Raw genomic sequence first — 20,265 nt, forward strand, 5'->3', positions numbered from 1 at the left:
GGGAAAGCTCAAGTGCTGGGTTGAATGGTCATTTTTTCAAGGCAAGTGGCTTCTTGACCCTTTGTTACGCATATAGAATCTTGTACTCCTTATTGTGTGTGATGGGAAGTAATGAAATTTAGTGACAAGCTTGATATAAATGAAGCATGATCAAACAATGATTTTATCTTGGAAACCATCCTTATTGTAGAGAAGGCAAAACCGCGCCAAAACTTCACTAACTTCAATAATCAATTTTATATTACAACTCATTAATAAAAGGGACTAACTATAGTAACTTAACTTTCAATAATTAACTAAAATTGAAAACTCTACTCACCAAGAATTCAACCCCTCTTCTTGTTATAATTCTCTCTAACTCACTCTGTTGCTTTGAACAATAACTCCTAAACACTGATTCAAAGATGAAACAATGCAAACTAAACTTCACAAAGAAATCCTAACTCTAGTTATTCTTTCTTTTCCCTTTTTGATATCTAAGTTACTCTTCCTTTGTTGGAAAAATTCTCTTGATTTGTGATTGCAAAAGCCCATCTTGTCTTCTTTGACATTGTTTTTTATCGAAATGTATTAAACCTTGGTAAAATCCTACAAGGAAAGCAATTATATATTTATTCTTAGAAATATAGTCCCTTTCCTAATAGAATTTGTTTATCTCTTTCCTTTTCCGTATGGAGGTCATCTGCCATTTTATTTTTCCTTGTTTGTCAAGGATTATTGTTTAAAATGGCAGAGAAATATCTTGAGTGGAGTTGGGTTCTGAAGGCTAGCAGACAAAATTTCCCCAAATGTGTACTACTTAAGGTAGCTTTTGCAAGTGTGGTATCTGAACTGTGAGTGGAAAGAACTTGTGTAGAAGAAGATGAATCCATCAATTCCCGAACAAATAGTCATTCAAACATTCACATGGCTTCCTGTCAAATCACTAATGCATTTCAAGTGCGTTACTAAATTCCCCTTTTATACCCCTATAGATTTTAATATCAATTGCATTAAAGGTTTATTTTGCATTCAAAAACATGCTGCGATTTAAACCCTAGTAAAGGATAAGTAAGATATCTTCCTAAACTTCCTTTACTATTGGTTAGATTTCCAGCCAAAAGAAAGCAAATACAATGTTCTTTTAACACGAGATGCTAGCGGATTTTACGTAAAACAGTGTCTTTTTTTCACATTAGGCATAGACAAATAATGGAGAAAGACTCAAAGGATTTTCATATTTTTTTCATACAAGCCCGGGCTTTGCATAAATTGTAATATGTATAGGTTTGTTTTCCATGGAGGAAAACATGCTATAGATGCATTTGATCTTAAAACTGGGTCTGTTTGAATCATATCTAATGTGTTTTGTGTTCCTACTTTTAAAAGCAATTTGTTAAGTGCCGGTTAACTGTTAGAAAAGGGATATGTGATCATCTTAAGGAATGCTACATGTGAAATTTCTGATCCTTCCAAAGGAATTATTGCTATTTTGAAAATGAGTCAAAACAGGTTGTTCCCTTTAAAGATTGAAAATGTTCAATCTTGCTCTATGGAGGAAGTGAAAAACCCTTCATGGTTGTGGCATTTTCCATATGGTCAGTTGAAAGGTTGAAGATCCTTCAAAGGAAGAGTATGGTGACGGGTCTACCTAAAATTGTTGTTCCCTCCCAAGTTTGTGAAGAATGTGTTGTTGGCAAACAACATCATTCTCAGTTTCCAAAAGTAAGTCTTTGAGAGCCAAAGAGGTGTTGGGGCTGGTACACTCGGATATGGGTGGGACAATAACACTAATCTCTAATTGAGGTAAAAGGTATTTTATAACCTTTACTGATGACTATTCAAGAAAGACATGGGTGTATATTCTGCAAGAAAAGTCGGTTGCTTTTAAATATATTTAAAAGATTCAAAGCTTGTGTGGTGAATGAGACTTGAAGGACCATGAAAAATCCTCAGACAGATCCCGTAGGAGAGTATTGCTCTAAGGTATTTGATATTTTCTGTGAAACTCATGGCATTTGTAAAGAGCTCATAACAGCCTATACACCACAACAAAACGGTGTGACAAAGAGAAAGAATAGAACCATTCTGAATATGGTTTGTAGCTTGCTGTCTCAAGGAAGAGTTCCAATGGAATTTTGGCCGAAAAAAGTAAATTGGAATATTCTGTCTTGTATAGAAGTCCCACTTTTGCTCTTCGAGATATGACACTTGAAGAGGCTTGGAGTGGAAGGAAATCTGCAGTAGATCACATTAAAGTTTTTTGTTCCTTTGCTTATGCACACGTTCCAGAAGCCAAAAAATGAAGCTTGATGATAGAGGTTAGAAATGTATTTTTCTTGGTTTTAGGGAGGTGTCCAAGACATAGAAGCTATTCAATCCATTGACAAAGAAAGTTGTGACCCGCAGAGATGTAGTTTTTGATCAGGAGAAAACTTGGGATTGGATTATGCATTAATCTACTACATTCTTGATTAATAATGATGTTGAAGAAGCAGTTGCAACACCCAAAATATCTACTGAAGAAGCTGATGAAACTTCACCATCAGGTTTGGAAGAAACTGTTGCAATAAATCAGTCTCTTTGTCGTGCTCACAGAAAGCCCGTGTGGATGATGGATTATGAGGTAAGAGGAATTAATGTTAATGAAGATGGTTCCAACTTTGCATAATTTGTAGATTGTGATACTACAATTTTTTTAATGCCGTCAAAGAGGGAAAATGGAGGAAATCTATGGATGATGAGATTGATGCTATCGAAATAAATAACACATGAGAGTTAACAAATCTTCTGAAGGGGCACAAAACCATATATGTCAAGTGGGTTTATAAGACGAAACTCAAAGAAAATGGTGAAATAGACAAGTATAAGGAGAAATTGGTGGCTAAGAAATACAAGAAAGAAAGTAGTGTGGACTACACGGAAGTATTTGCTCCAGTTGCAAGGCATGACACAATAAGAATGATAATTGTCGTGGTGGCACAAAATTTGTGCCTATCTTTTAATTGGATGTCAAATCAGCTTTCCTAAATGGATACTTGGAGGAAGAGGTATTTATCGAGCAACCTTCTGGTTACATAAAAGTTGGAGATGAGTATAAGGTATACAAGTTGAAAAAGGCTATTTACGGACTAAAATAAGCTCCTCGAGCTTGGTATAGTCGCATTGATTCTTACTTTATAAAATTTAGTTTCCATAAATATCCGTTTGAAAACTCTCTTTTTGTTAAAATTAGAGAATTTGGAAAAATGCTCATACTATGTTTATATGTTGATGATCTTACATTTACTGGGAATTATAGTGTCATGTTTTCTGTTTTTAAGAGATCTATGATGAATGAATTTGAGATATCTGATCTTGGAAAGATGCATTATTTTCTTAGTTTAGAAGTAGTGCAATTTGTTTATGGGATAATTTTTTTAAAGAATAAACATGTGCGGGAAATATTAGATCGCTTCAAGATGAAGAATTGCAATCCCATCGTTACTCCAGCTGAGTTTGTTCAGAGCTAAACAAAGTTGGAAGAGGAGATATGGTTGACAACACACTCTATAGGCAAATTGTAGGTAGTTTGATGTATCTTACTATGACAAGGCCTAACATCATGTATGTTGTTAGTCTTATAAGTAGGTATATGGAGTGTCCGACAGAAATTCACTTGATAGCTGCCAAGAGAATCCTTTGCTACTTCCAAGGAACTAAGAATTTTTGTTTGTTCTATAAGAAAGGTGAAAAATCTGATTTGATTGATTTTGCTGATAGCGATTATGAAGGAGATCAAGACGATAGAAAGAGCACTCCAGGCTATGTTTTTGTGCTAGGCACAGGGGCTGTTTCATGTTCTTCTAGAAAGAAAAATATTGTCACTTTATCGACTACTCAAGCGGAATTTGTTTGCTTCTACAACTTGTGTTTGTCAAGTTGTTCGGTCAAGGAGAATTTTGGAAGAAGTACAATTTAAACAAGAAAGATTAACTACAATTTTCTGCGACAATAATTCGTCCTTTAAGCTGTCAAAAATCATGTTTTACATGGAAGAAGCAAACACATTAATATGAAGTATTATTTCTTGCGAGATCTCAATAATGAAGGGACAATGGATCTGCAGTATTGACGAAGTGAAGACCAATTGGATGACATATTTATTAAACCTCTCAGGTTTCTCGCTTTCCAAAAGCAGAGGAAGTTGATGAGAGTCAATACAATGGATGAGTTCAAGAAGGTGCACTTAAACTGAAGCTTGACGACTTCCAGTTTAAGGGAGGGTGTTAGTTTTTAAAAATTCAGTTCAGTAATTAAACTTCTGTTAGAAATAAAATGCCTATATGTTATGTTTGTCCTAGTCTTTAGGAAGAAATTTAAACTTGGGAAGCTTTCAAGTTGTACGATTGTAGTTCCTAATTTTTAGTTTCAAGTTGTTTTACCATATAAAGAATTGTGTTGGCATCTCTTTAAGTAATTTAGTCAAAAACAACTTCTTCAATAATATTTCCTTTCTCTTCTATATCTTTTTTTAACCTACAGATATATTTCTAGATTCTATTTTTTCTATCAATGATGTAATATCATAGGACCTATGTCAACTTGCAATTTTAAATTGCATCTCTTTTTAACTTGCAATTTTCAGTCAAATTCTCTTCATTGCACCTCATTAGTAGCAACTTACTAATTATTGCTAACACCGGAAGCATTCAGAATTTGTTGCTGCTAACTCTCGATCATCTGAAACCACTAAAACACCTCTGTTTCCAGCAGCTTTTTGATAACCAATATAGCCTATAGAAACATCTATTTAGATGCACAATTTTTGTCAAATGTGACAGCAACCAATTGTCATCTAATGCAGTAGCATTACTTTGATAAACACCTTCAACCCTTCTTTTTTCATTTAATATTTCCCTCACTACACCCTATTTTTTTCAATATCACTAGAACCTTTCAAAAGGTCTTTACAGGTATATATCATCAGTTTGTTTGCTATTTAACATCAAACGTAAACCAAAGAGGTTTGTTTGTTCCGCCCTACTTAAGAGATTTCAATGTAGATAGGAAGAATTGAAATGGTTAGTACCTTTCAATGTAGATAGGAACAATTCATCTAGTTTTTTCTTTGTCTTGTAGGAAATATGGAAGGAAAATAATATCTTTAGAGAATGCTCAAGTTTATTATAGGTTATTTAAGGTCACTTGAGATGATTACAATTATCAACTACATTACTATTTATACTACTCAAAATAGAAAACAAAAAGTCTTCCACAAATAACTAAATACATGTATCACAATTTACTAGATACATGTACTACAAAATATTAAAAAGACTTCTTGAAAAACAAAGAAACAATTTTAGAAGACATAACATTGATACATTAATTCCAACACTCCCCCTTAATGCATTTGCTTGATAACTTCAATGCGTTCTCGAAGATAGCAAAATTTTTCTCTAGGAAGTGCTTTGGTGAAGATGTCAGCAAGTTATTCTCCTGTCTGACAATAATACAACTGAATTTTGCCTTTCTCTTGTGCTTCTCGGATAAAATGATACTTGATGGAAATATGCTTTGATCTTTCACGGCTGACTGGATTCTTGGCAGTTGCAATTGCTAATTTGTTATCACAATAAAGAACAGTCCTTTTTTTTGTTTTTCACCAATGTGTTCAAATATTCTCCTAAGCCAAATAGATTAAGAAGTAGCCTTGTATGCTGAAACATATTCTGCTTTGATAGTGGATTGAGCAACAACACTTTGTTTTTTTGATAACCAAGAACAAATGCTTGATCCAAATAAGAAAGCATAACTAGAAGTACTCTATATGTCATCTATACTTCCAACCCAATCACTATCAGAATAACCAATTAAGTTCAACTTTCCACAAAATTTGTATATTATCCCATAATCAATTTTTGCTTGCAAGTAGCGTAGAACATGATTTGCAACTTCAAAATGCACTTGGCTTGGTTCATACATGAATCTGTATAATAAACTAGCAGCAAACATAATATCTGGCCTTGTTGAAGTAAGATATAAAAAACTTCCAAACAAACTCCTAAAAAGTGAGCTATTAACTTTCTTTTCTCCATCATGTTTTCTAAACTTCTCATTTGCTGCTAATGGTATGGTCACAGACCTCCAATCCATCATTTTGAATTTTTGAAGGATACTTTTAATATACTTCTTTTGAGAAATGAAAATTCCTTCTTTCACTTGAGAAACTTCGATCCCCAAGAAATAATTTAGCAATCCAAGATCACTCATTTCATAAGTTTGCATCATATCTTGTTTGAAATTTTGCATCATCTTTACATCATTTCCTGTAAAGAGCAAATCATCCACATAGAGACAAACAATGATAATGCTGATATGTTCTTTCTTCACATACAAAGTGGCTTCACTTTTACTTTTCTGAAAATTATTTTTCAGAAAGAATGTATCAATTTCATTGTACCAGGCTCTTGGAGCTTGTTTCAGCCCGTAAAGAGTTTTTTTTAGTCTATACACCTTTTCTTCTCCCCTTTAAACAAAATATCCTTGAGGTTGCTCAAGATAAATCTCTTCATCAAGTTTTCCATTCAGAAATGCTTATTTAACATCAAGTTGAAATATCTTCCATTTCTTTTGTGCAGCAACAACAATTACAGTTCAAATTGTCTCAAGACGAGCAACTTGAGAGAAAGTTTCATAAAAATCAATACCTAATTTTTGCGTGAAGCGTCTAGCAACAAACCTTGCTTTGTGCTTTTGAATATCTCTTTCCTGATTGAGTTTGATTTTGTAAATCCATTTTAGACTTACAACTTCTCTTTCTCTAGGAATAGCTACAAGCTCCCAAGTATTATTTTTTTTATCATTCAAATTTCTTCTTCCATGGCTTTATTCCAAACATTATTCTTTATTGCTTCTTTATAATTTTCTGGCTCAATACCAGCAAAATTACATCTTTGATAAATGTCACTAAACATTTTTGTTCCTCTTTAACGCGGTTCTTCATTATCTGAATCAAGGATTTATCCCCCTTGAGAGACATCATCATCTTTCTCATCCTCTTCTTGATTTGAAGATATGATAGTAGTATTCTCTATCTTTTTATCCTCCCGATTCCATGTTATTTTTCAATCAAAAATGACATCTATACTAACAACAAGTTTGTTAGTTTTGACATCGAGAAGCCTATATCCTTTTGTCACATCAATATAACCAAGAAAGACACATTTTTTACTTTTTTCATCCATGTTTGTTCTTTTATCAGTAGGTACATTAGCATCACAAATACACCCAAAAATTTTAAAATGACTTAAAGAAGGTTTATTTCCACTCCAAGCTTCAACTGGTGTCTTATCCTTTAGTGTCGTTGTTGGAGACATGTTAAGGATGTCAACTGCTGCATATACTGCTTCTGCCCAAAAATATTTTGGCAGCCCTTTCTCATTCATCATAGTTTTGGCATTTCAACAATTGTTTTATTTCTTCTTTCAGATACACCATTTTGTTGAGGAGTATACCCTGCTGTAAGTTGATTCTAAATGCCTTCATTTTTGCAATATTCTTCTAATTCTTGACTTGTGTATTCACCTCCTCGATCAATGTGAATGATTTTGATGCTGCAACCTTTTTTCCTCTAAACAAGGGTTTCAAATTTCTTGAATGTAGCAAATGCTTCTGACTTTTATTTCAAGAAATAAACCCAAGTTATTCTTGAGAAATTATCAATAAAGATTAGAAAATACCTTTTACTTCCAAGAGATGGAGTCTTCATTGGTCCACAAAATGTCGGTATGAATTAGTTCCAAAAATACACTTGTTCTCCAAGACAACCCTTTTGGAAAATACTTCCTGTGTTGCTTTCCCATTATACAACTTTCACATGTATCTACCTCAGTATGTATCTCAGGAAGGCCTTGCACTATGTACTTTTGATTGAGAAGCTTTAAACCATGAAAATTAAAGTGACAAAATCCTTTGTGCCAAAGCCATGAATCATCTACAATTTCATTTTTAATGCATTGTAATGGAATTGCAAAGGGAAGTTTCTTCTTATCATATTTACATCAACAATGACTTGATTTGGCTCAATTTTATCAATAAATCTTGCAATAATTATCTCTAAACACAAGAGAATAACCATTTCGCAAGAGTTGACCAACACTAAGCAAATTTTCTTTCAAGTCAGGAATATAAAGAACATCATGAATTTGCTTACCGCATCCTTTCCTGTTGATCGAAATAGTACCTTTACCTTTTGCATCAACTAAGGCTCCATTCCCTGTCTTCACTTTAGTAGTGATGTTATTATTAATTGAGAGGAAAGCCTTTTCATCTCTAGTCATGTGATTACTACAACCACTATCAACATACCATTTATTGCATTTTGTTGAAGCATCAGATTTAGAAACAAAGAAAAGATTTTCTTCCCTTTCTTCCTCATGTTTTTCATAAAAAATTGCTTGCTCCCGTTTCTTGTGCCAACAATCCTTTTCAACGTGGCCAAACTTTTTACAAAAGTTACATTGGGTCTTGCCTTTGTGACAACATTTTTCTGCATTGTGATTAGTGTTTTTGCAAACTTTACAAAAAAGACTAGAGTTTTTCTCCAACGTTCTTGGAAGAACCATCATGATCCTGCTCTTTTTTGGCTTTTGATTTTTCTTCTGATGATTTTTTGAGAAATTTTGAGAATTCTCATTTATTTTAGACAGGAAAGTCATCTCTTTGGGTTGATCTTCACAAAAAAATCTCCGCTTCTCGTATGCACGAAATGATCCAACTTGCTCTTTGATGGAAATCTTAGAAAAATCTTTTGTCTCCTCTGTGATAGAAACGATGTACTCATACTTTTGTGTGACAATATTCATGACTCATGTACAATATTCATCAATTTTTTCAGATTCTATCATCTTTAAATTTTGAAATTCTCTTCTAAGAGTTTGAAGATTTATATAGCGTACCTTTTCGTCACAAAACACCTCAGTTTCCAAAAAATCCCAAGCTTCCTTTGCAGTCTTACAAGTAGAAATTTTTGCAAAATATGCTCTTGAGACTCTCATTTTGATTTTGCTCAAGACTTTTGCATCTTGACGATACTTATCCTCAAGATTTTTCATCTCTCGTGATGTAAGATCACCATCGTTTTCTGGCTCTTCAAAGCCATTTGCAACAATAGCCCACAAACCTTCAGCATTCAAATGTGTTCTCATTCTTATCTTCCAAAATTCAAAATCAATTCCATCAAAAAATGGAGTAAGAACAACTGAAGAATCATCACCTTCATTTGTTTTGGATGCCATATTTTTTTCTTCACCTAACCCCAGATTAAGAACGAAAACCTGCTCTTGATACCAATTTGTAGGAAATATGGATGGAAAATAATATCTTTAAAGAATGCTCAAGTTTATTATAGGATACTTAAGGTCACTTGAGATGATTACAATCATAAACTACATCACTATTTATACTACTCAAAATGTAAAACTAAAAGTCTTGCACAAATAACTAAATACATATATCACAATTTACTAGATACATGTACTACGAAATTCTAAAAAGACTTCTTGAAAAACTAAGAGACAATTTTGGAAGACTAAACATTGATGCATTAATTCCAACATGTATTTATTGGAATTTGAACTTGACTTTCTCTTCATTGATCACTAGGTCATATTGTTGAACATGAGGTACATTTCCGGTGCATATTGAACCGTAAATAGGCAGGCAAATATGTCCATACATTATCGGGCTATATATACCAGAACATGAGAAATTATATATTCTTGTCTAATTATTATGTGGCATTTACATAGGTGAATTCAGTGTCAGTGATACGAGTGAGTGATGAATGCAAGCTGAAAATTTATGAGTTGAAAATGAATAGGAAGCACAAATATATAGCATTCAATATCGACAGTTCAACGCACTAACATGTGGTTGTGAAACATGATGAGACTCGTGAAAATTTATCTGTTTATCAATGGACTCTTTCTCACTCTCTAAAAGCCAACATACTCTTTACTTGATTATTAAGCTAAATTTATCATTTGCCCCAATTTTAGATAAAGTAATGATACTCTAATTGACATATTCAATCATATTGAAGTCTTAGTTCTATATTTAATTACTTCTACTACTTTGAAAATAATTTTTATAATTGGTTTATCCGTTGTTACAGATAAAAAGAAAAGGCGGTGGCACTTTGCGCACCCACTTGAAAGATAGTACTCAACTAAATGACATATGAAGAAAGTGCAAAATATGCATCGACGGATGAAGAAGAGGCGTGCAAGAGAGGAATTTTCCACCATCCTATAGAATGCACAACTCGAATGCTTGGCATTACAAAGCATTCCTCGGCGTATCTCGACAAACTTTGGCTCAGAGAATTGAATGCATATCTGAGATGGTACAAAAATAAATAACATAGGGAATTAGTTGTGCAGAGATTTGTAATGAAGGTTTTATTTCTACCAAGTGTTTGGTTCATTATTTCTCATCTTATCATATGTTTTGATTAAAACTCTAGATAAGGCTTCTTTCCATTATACCCTTGAATTATTAGGTAACTAGTGAGCTTACCGCGCTTCGCGCGATCATAAATATTTGGCTTTATATGTTAAAACTTAATTTAAATAGTAACTAGTTGACTACTAAAAGTTTTGTGGAGGTTTTTTTGTGTGTTTAATTCACATATATCAGATTTGAAGACTTAATCAAGTTTGTATTAGTATTGAAGTTTTTGTATATGTTGTAATTTTAAATTGCTTAAACTAAGAGTTTACATTTTATGACCTATTTCTATAATTTTACTGCAATATGTGTATCTCATGCTTTCATAAATTTATACAATTTTATAAAAAAATCTATCTTTCATTCTTCATATATTTTTATTTTATTTATATCCGTCTCGCAAAATTGAAGAATTTAAATTAAATAGACTCATAAATTTAGAAAGCTCAGAACATCAAATGTCATTATCCTCCATGTTCATCAAATTAAAAATAAAACATGTATTGTGGTTCAAGTAAGGTCAAATATAGTTTATATAATTACGCTTTTCCTCAAAAAATTATAATCTCTTAATGTTTTCTTTTTTAATGTTCATATTCTTCAAAAGTTATTATCCCTTCTCCAATAATTATGAATAAACTCTGTTTCCACCTTTCACAAATTTTAGCTTGTGAAATATTTTTGGGAATAACTTTCTATCTTGACTAATATTTACTACAAATATAATATACTTATTATATATATAAAAAGAATAGATTGAAAGATATATAACCTCAATTAGACAAAGAATATAACGTATTAGCTGAAATTAATCAGTTGAAACAGTCTCTTTATACTTTATAAAAATTCATATAGCAAATTTAAGAAAAACTTTTTAAACATACTTTATCAAAATAAAAAAAAATTTGAGAAACTTTATTATTGTAGTATATGCTCATAAATTATATTATTTATTTTGAGATGAGGAAAATACCAAATATTATTAAGTGGTCATGTGCCTTCAAAGCATATAGATAGTCGTACTTTGTCAATTCCTTTTTTTCTTTCTTTTTTTTTTAATTTTTATATTAAATATGAATTTAGTGAATTATGACTCTTTTTTTTTTTAAAAAAAAGTAGGATATTACCCCCACAAAAATATGTGAGATTGCTAAATTTGTTTTAATATTATAAGAATAAACTTTATAATGTCTTAAAAGAGAGTAAAATATAATAGTAACAAAATTTTCATATATTAATAATGATATGGTTTTCATCAAACTTGAACATGAAGTTCATCTTATCTTTCACCATAAACAATAAAAATGATTCACAAAAAATATACAAAGAATAAAAAGTACGAAAAAATAATAACAATAATGAAGAAAATAACACATAATAGAAATAAAAAAGGAAAAACACTATAGATAAGAGTTATCAACTACACTAAAATAAAACAAATCGTATTACCTATCATGTTTGAATTTTGAATTTGAATTCTCACAAACAACATCGACATATGCTCATCTTATGTTTCATACTGTAAACAAAAAAAGTTAATAACAAGTAAGCTAAAAATTATAAAATTAGGCATAACAAAATGATGTACTTAAGTTTAAATATAATCAGAAAAGAAAGAAATTCTTGTCATTGTTAAGGATGCTATGCTTTAGTATCTATAATAATGAATAAATTTGTAACTTAATCGAATAATAAGAATTAAAAAATATAGTAATAAATAAAACTGTAACTTGCTTTGGAATTAAGTGTCTTATCCCTCGCTTACAGTTATTTCCAATTCCAACGAATTTCTAGTAATTATAATATAATAATATCTTTAAGAAGGAATATAGAAAGATTTTAGAAAAATGTGATAAATGCTGAACCAAATTATAAAAAATATTCTAATTTTTATTAATAAGTGTCTTACACTTAATTGTAATGTAATAATATCTTTAAGAAGGAATAAAGAAGGGTTTTAGGAAAAGATGATAAATGGTGAACACATTTAAAAAAAATCGTAATTTCTACAAATATTTAAGGCAAGAGAATAATAAAAAAGGCACAAAGAGGGGGAAAAGGATGAAAAAGGCTTTGATGAATGGACTTATGACGAAAATATTTTTTCTGGACTTTATTAATTTTTCGTATTTTAATGGATTATTTGACTATAATAAGTGGACTTTAAATAAGTATTTTTTGTGAGACTTTTTAATAAAATTTCTCTTCATTGATTATTAGGTCATATTGTTGAACATGGGTACATTTCCGGTGCATATTGAACCTGAAATAGGGAGGCAAATATGTCCATACATTATCGGGCTACATATACTAGAACATGAGAAATTATACTTTCTTGTCTAATTATGTGGCATTTACATAGGTTAATTCAACGTCAGGTATAGGAGTTAGTGATGAATGCAAGCTGAAATTTTTGGAGTTGAAGACGAATAGGAACTACAAATATATAGTATTCAAGATTGATAGTTCAATACATTAACATGTGGTTGTGAGACATGATGAGACTCATGAAAATTTCTTTGTTTATCAATGAACTCTGTTTCTCATTCTCTAAAAGCCAACATACTCTTTACTTGATTATTAAACTAAATTTCTCTTTTGGCCCAATTTTAGATAAAGTAATGATACTCAAATTGACATATTCAATCAGATAGAAGTCTTAGTTCTATCTTTAATTACTTCTACTACTTTTAAAATAATTTTGATAATTTGTGTATCCGTTGTTACCGATAAAAAGAAAGGTGGTGGCACTTTGCACACCCACTTGAAAGAAAGTACTCAACAAAAGACAAATGAAGGAAGTGCAAAATATGCATCGACGGAAGAAGAAGAGACGTGCAAGAGAGGAATTTTCCACTGTCCTATTGAATGCACACCTCGAATTCTTGGCATTACAAAGCACTCCTTGGCTTACCTTGTCAAAATTTGGCTAGTAGTATTGAATGCATATCTGAGATGGTAAAAAAATAAATAGCCCAGAGATTACTAACGCACATAAATTAATAATGCAAGGAACTAGTAATGCAGAGATTAGTAATGAAGTATTTATTTTTATTAAGTGTTTGGTTCATTATTTCCTATCTAATCATATATTTGGATTAAAACTTTATATAAACTTTCTTTCCATTATACCCTTGAATCATTAGGTAATTGGGTCAATGTAGATAATATTCAAACAAAATTATTTTTTATGGTCTTCTAACTAGCTTTGAAAGGAACAATTTTATTATCATTTTTCCTATTTTTCACTTAATTTAGTTGAGGATAAATAATTGTCATCTTAATAAATTGATCACTCACAAACTGTCATTTTATAATATTAAAAAGATTAATCATCTACCTTTAAAATTGAAAAGACCGTCAACATTGATAAAATTACATAAACCATCTACATTTACACACACATACACACACGAGTATATATATATATTCAATTAAGATCATGTCACGACCCAAAAATGGATGTGATGACACTCGTCTTATTCCACCAAGTCAAGCCAGCCTAAAACCCAATATCTAACAAAGTGCGGAAGTAAATGACAATCCAACAACAATTTGTATTATGAAACCAAGTCATATTAATTCAATCCCCAAAACCAGGTTGTCACGTGCACAAGCCTCTAATATTAATATTAGAACTGATATAAAATAGAAGTCTAACTTGAAGTTGTCTTTCAAGTAAAAAAAAGTCATAAACTAAAGTAGGAAAGTTCGCTGAGATGACAAACATCTACCTCACAGCCCTCTTCAAGATGCCTCAGAAACGAAAAGAATGACAGGTATCACAAAGATCCGGGCTTTTAACCTACAAAAATTTGTAGAAACAAGGGGTGATTACCAAACACGTAGTACCCAACAAGCAAACCTCTAAACACAAGTTAAGTGAACAAAATACGGGTACTCCTTACACCCTATCTAAACCTCTACGCTACAACCTAACAATTTACAGTTTACCAAATACACAACTCAATAATCACACTCTATCAGTTTACGCATTCTCGATAACAACTAAATATTCAACAATCACAAGCTTCAATGAGAAACAATCACAAGATCAGCAAAATACATGTTCAAGTTCATCAATAATAAAATGTGCAATGTCATAAGATGCAATGTCAAAAATAGTGATGCATGTATTTCTTAACGATACACACCCGCTGTCTCTCAGCCCGAGACCCATGCGGGACATATCTGTCCAAGCATCTGTCGCGGCGCAAGACACGACTCTCGATAATAGTAACCGTCGCGGCGCGCGATACGTCTCTCGAAATATAATATCCATCATGGCGCGCGATACGTACCTCGAAATATAATATCCATCGCGGTGCGCGATACGCCCTCGAAATGGTACATCCTCCTACCACAACCATGTCTCAGAGACAATGCAAATGACATGCTCAAATGAAAATAAGGAGATAACCATTTTGATAACAAAGCACAATTTACAACAAGGAATACAAAATCAACAAATATGCAACAAGTCTCTAAGTCATTCTCAACACCACACAAGGAAATACACGAATATTTTACACTTAACAAGCGTTTAGAAATCCACTTGCCTTAGTCAATCTTATAATTATTCTTTGACTTGAGACTTCCCTTTCTGTTGAGCTTCCGAACAAATAGAATCTATTCAAGTATATATTTACAATAAGGTTTCGAAATTAACAGCACTCACATTTTTATGTGTTTAACCTTGACATAAAAATTGACCTCAAATTTATAATCAAGTTTGTAATTATTGATACAAATTAACATGCCAACTCTTTATATCTCCTCAAATTTGAAGTCTAGGGTTAATCATAATATCTCTAATAACTACAACCTTAATAATTTTCATATTACATAATACACTCAATATTTAATTATCAATATCCATATAAAACATGATTTATGAGATTACTATAACAAAATAAAAAGGGAACCCTAAAGAAGAGAGCAAATCAGTAACTTAAATTCGCTATCCAAAACAAACTTCCATACTTCAAACACTAACCTATCACAACTAGCTTCATTATTATAAAATTATTGTTTTTATAAATTCCCTTAAATTAAATATTCATATATTTTTTTTAATACCATGTAACATAGTTAGCCATAATTACGATAACAACCAATTCACCGTACAATACTTACTATATAATACTATATTTTTTTTGATTACTCCTAAAAAGGCAACCACTGCCAGATCATATCCCATTGATAACATTAATTGTTGGTAAGGAATTATAATAATAATAATAATAATATACATATAGATGATTGTCGAAATTCACGAAACATATATGCAAAGAATGCATTACTTGACGTTCCTAATTTGTTTCTGCCACCGTCAGTTCCTCCTTTTCCCTAATTTTTTTCTGAATTATTTAAGTACAAAAAGTGATAGGTTTTACCCACATATTTTATAAAATATAGGCTAAAAGGGTATAGGGTCTTAAATAAATTATCACTTTAGCCCATAAACTATTGATTAATTAACTTAAGTTAAATAAATATTCAAAAATTCTAAAGAGGAGCTTTAGGGTCATTACATTATCCACCACTAAAAATCATGTTCTTCCTCGAACATAGAGTAAAAGTAATTACCTGAAGCTTGAAAAAGTTGAGGATATCTGGCACGCATGTCAGATTCTGCCTCTCAAGATGCTTCTGTTACTGAACGGTGCTTCCATTGCACCTTCACTGAAACAAGCTCCTTGGTCCTAAGCTTTCGGATGTGCCTATCCAATATAGCTATAGGCTCCTTCTCATATGTCAAGTCTGGACCTAGCTCCACAGAATCAGGTGAAATCACATGAGTTTCATCCTTAATATACTTCCGAAGCATAGAGACATGGAAAACAGGATGAACTACCGACAAACTAGGTGGCAAGGCCAACTTATAGGCCACCTCTCCCACTCGGCTCAAAATTTCAAAAGGTACAATGAACCTAGGGCTAAGCTTGCCCTTCATTCCAAAACTCATCACACCCTTCATAGGTGATACTTGGAATCAAACATGATCACCCTCCATAAACACCAAGGCTCTAACTCTGCGGTCTGCATAACTCTTTTGTCGACTTTGAGCTATCAATAATCTATACTAAATCATACGGACTTGCTCTATCGCATCTCTAAGAAAGTCTGTATCCAAAGATTCCTTCTCTGCCGAATTAAACCAACCAATCGGAGACCTACACCGTCTTCCATACAACGCCTCAAATGGGCCTTCTAGATACTAGAGTGATAACTGTTATTATAGGCAAACTCTGCTAAATGGTAAATGTTGATCCCATATAGTACCAAAATCGATTACACACGCTCGAAGCATATCTTCCAATACATGAATAATCCGCTCAGATTGACCATCTGTCTGAGGGTGAAATGCCGTACTCATATCTAACTGAGTACCCAGACCATGTTGTAATGCCTTCCAGAAATGAGAAGTAAATAGTGAACCTCGATCCGATATGATGGAAATTGGAACTCCATGTAGTCACACAATATGACTGATATATAGCTCGACTAACTTCTTTGCTGTATACTTCACCCGAACCAGAATAAAGTGGGTAGACTTGGTCAGCTTATCAACAATAACCCAAATGGAGTCATAACCACTCGCTGTGGTAGGAAAACCCACAACAAAGTCCATAGTAATCCGCTCCCACTTTCAAGTAGGAATAGGCAACCTCTTAGATACACCCCCGAGCCGCTGGTGCTCACACTTGACCTGCTGGCAAGTCAAACACCTCGAGACAAAGTCTGTAATATCTCTCTTCATTCCACCCCACTAGTAATGCTGACTCAGATCATGATACATCTTCGCCGCTCCCGGATGGATGGAATACTGAGAACAATGGGCCTCCTCAAGGATCAATCTAATCAAATCACCTGTCTTTGGCACACAAATCCTGCCTCTGATCCTCAAGACACCATCAAAATCAAGGACAACCTCCTTAGCTTCCCCTCTCAATACTTTGTCTCGAATGAGACATAACTTTTCATCATTAAACTGGTGTTCACGGATCTGCTCGACTAAAGAAGATCGAGCCTCAATAAAAGCAATCATCCATCACTCTCCTCTGAGATCTGCAATCGAACAAGACTGTTAGATAACAATTGAACATCTCTATCCAATCATTTCTCCTCAATACTAAGAAATGCAAGACTCCCCATGCTATGAGTCTTCCCACTCAAAGCATCGGCCACAACATTGGCCTTCCCCGGATGATACAGAATGGTCACATCGTAGTCATTCAGCAACTCAAGCTTTCTCCGCTGCCTCAAGTTCAAATCTCTTTGACTAAAGATATACTGGAGACTCCGATGATCAGTGAAGATCTCATAATGCACTCCATACAAATAATAACGACATAACTTAAGTACAAATACCACAGCCGCCAACTCGAGATCATGAGTAGGTAGTTCTTCTCATGGGACTTCAATTGCCTAGAAGCATAAGCAATCACTTTCCCCTTCTGCATCAATACACCACCCAATCCAACTTCTGAAGCATAACAATACACTGTAAGTCTACACCCTCCTCAGGTAGAGTCAACACAGGAGCTGAAGTTAACAATGTCTTGAGTTTTTGAAAGATTTGCTCACACTCATCAGACTACTGAAAACGCACATCCTGTCGAGTCAATCTAGTTAATGGAGCTGCAATAGTAGAGAAACTTTGAACAAATCATCGATAATAGCCAGCCAATCCCACAAAACTCCGAATCTTAGCAGGTGAAGTAGATCGCATCCAGCCTCTAACTGCCTCAATTTTGGCCGGATCTACTCTAATACCCTCCCTGGACACCACGTGTCCCAAGAATGTCATAGAAGTAAACCAAAACTCACACTTTGAGAACTTGACATACAACTTGTCTTCTCTCAACCTCTGAAGTACAATCCTTAGGTATCGGATATGGTCCTCCTCAGTCTTGGAGTAAACCAAGATGTCATCGATGAAAACAATCACAAAAGAATTAACGTATGGTCGAAACACCCCATTCATCAACTCCATGAATGTTGCAGGGGCATTATTCAATCCGAAAATGGGTGTGATGACACTCGTCTTATCCCACCAAGTCAAGTCAGCCTAAAACCCAATATCTAACAAAGTGCGGAAGTAAATGACAATCCAACAACAATTTGTATTATGAAACCAAGTCATATTAATTCAATCCCCAAAACCAGGTTGTCACGTGCACAAGCCTCTAATGTATATATTAGAATTGAAATAAAATAGAAGTCTAACATGAAGTTGTCTTTCAAGTAAAAAAAAGTCATAAACTGAAGTAGGAAAGTTCGCTGAGATGACAAACATCTACCTCACAACCCTCCACAAGATGCCTCAGAAACGAAAAGAATGACAGGTATCATGAAGATCCGGGCTTTTAACCTACAAAAATTTGTAGAAGCAAGGGGTGATTACCAAACACGTGGTACCCAACAAGCAAACCTCTAAACACAAGTTAAGTGAACAAAATACGGGTACTCCTTACACCCTATCTAAACCTCCACGCTACAACCTAACAGTTTACAGTTTACTAAATACACAACTCAATAATCACACTCTATCAGTTTACGCATTCTCGATAACAACTCAATATTCAAAAGTCACAAGCTTCACAGAGAAACAATCACAAGATCAACAAAACACATGTTCAAGTTCATCAATAATAAAATGTGCAATGTCATGAGATGCAATGTCAAATATAGTGATGCATGTCTTTCTTAACGATACACACCCGCTATCTCTCAGTCTGAGACCCATGCGGGACATATCTTTCCAAGCATCTGTCGCGGCGCAAGACACGACTCTCGATAATAGTAACCGTCGCGGCGCGCGATACGTCTCTCAAAATATAATATCCATCACGGCACGCAACACGTCCTTCGAAAAATAATATCCATCGCGGCGCGTGATACGACCCTCGAAATGGTACATCCTCCTACCACAACCATGTCTCAGATACAATGCAAATGACATGCTCAAATGAAAATGAGGAGATAACCATTTTGATAATAAAGCACAATTTACAACAAGGAATACAAAAACTACAAATACGCAACAAGTCTCTAAGTCATTCTCAACACCACACAAGGAAATACACGAATATTTTACACTTAACAAGTGTTTAGAAATTCACTTGCCTTAGTCAATCGAATAATTATTCTTTGACTTTAACCAATAGAATCTATTCAAGTATATATTTACAAAAAGGTTTCGAAATTAACAACACTCACACTTTTATGTGTTTAACCTTGATATAAAAATTTACCCCAAATTTATAATCAAGTTTGTAATTATTGATACAAATTAACATGCCAACTCTTTATATCTCCTCAAATTTCAAGTCTAGGGTTAAATCATAATTTCTCTAATAACTACAACCTTAATAATTTTCATATTACATAATACACTCAATATTTGATTATCAATATTAATATAAAATATGATTTATGAGATTACTATAACAAAATAAAAAGAGAACCCTAACGAAGAGACCAAATCAGTAACTTAAATTCGCTATCCAAAACACACTTCCTATAACGACCTGTTTCGTCGTTTTGAGCAGCAGACTTTATTTCTGGAAAAACAGGCTGAGGCGACGAACCCAACGACGGACCGTCATGGGCACGACGGACCGTCGCAGGGTCTCGTTTCAAAACACTTAGAAAATCTGAAATTGGGTACTGAAAATCGACTCTCTGAACTTTGTGACGGAATGGCAGGACGGACCGTCACAGGTGTGACGGACCGTCACAGACTCTTCAGAGAAATTGTGTCTCTGAACTATGCGACGGACAGCA

The 20,265-nt window shown here is 33.4% G+C and overlaps 1 protein-coding gene and 1 long non-coding RNA gene across 2 annotated transcripts; one reads left to right on the forward strand and one right to left on the reverse strand.

Moving 5' to 3' along the window:
- The first annotated feature begins 7,414 nt into the window (after positions 1-7,414).
- Positions 7,415-10,619, forward strand: LOC101255521 (uncharacterized). Its single transcript, XR_011220843.1, has 2 exons — positions 7,415-7,484; positions 10,139-10,619. It is a non-coding gene; the product is annotated as an uncharacterized lncRNA (long non-coding RNA).
- A 5,495-nt stretch (positions 10,620-16,114) lies between these two features.
- Positions 16,115-16,453, reverse strand: LOC138341794 (uncharacterized). The gene has a single exon (XM_069293615.1). It carries the CDS (start codon positions 16,451-16,453, stop codon positions 16,115-16,117), a length of 339 nt encoding a protein of 112 aa, XP_069149716.1.
- Between the last annotated feature and the right edge of the window lie 3,812 nt (positions 16,454-20,265).

This window comes from Solanum lycopersicum, chromosome 1 (genome assembly GCF_036512215.1).
Source record: "Solanum lycopersicum chromosome 1, SLM_r2.1".
NCBI lineage: Eukaryota > Viridiplantae > Streptophyta > Magnoliopsida > Solanales > Solanaceae > Solanum > Solanum lycopersicum.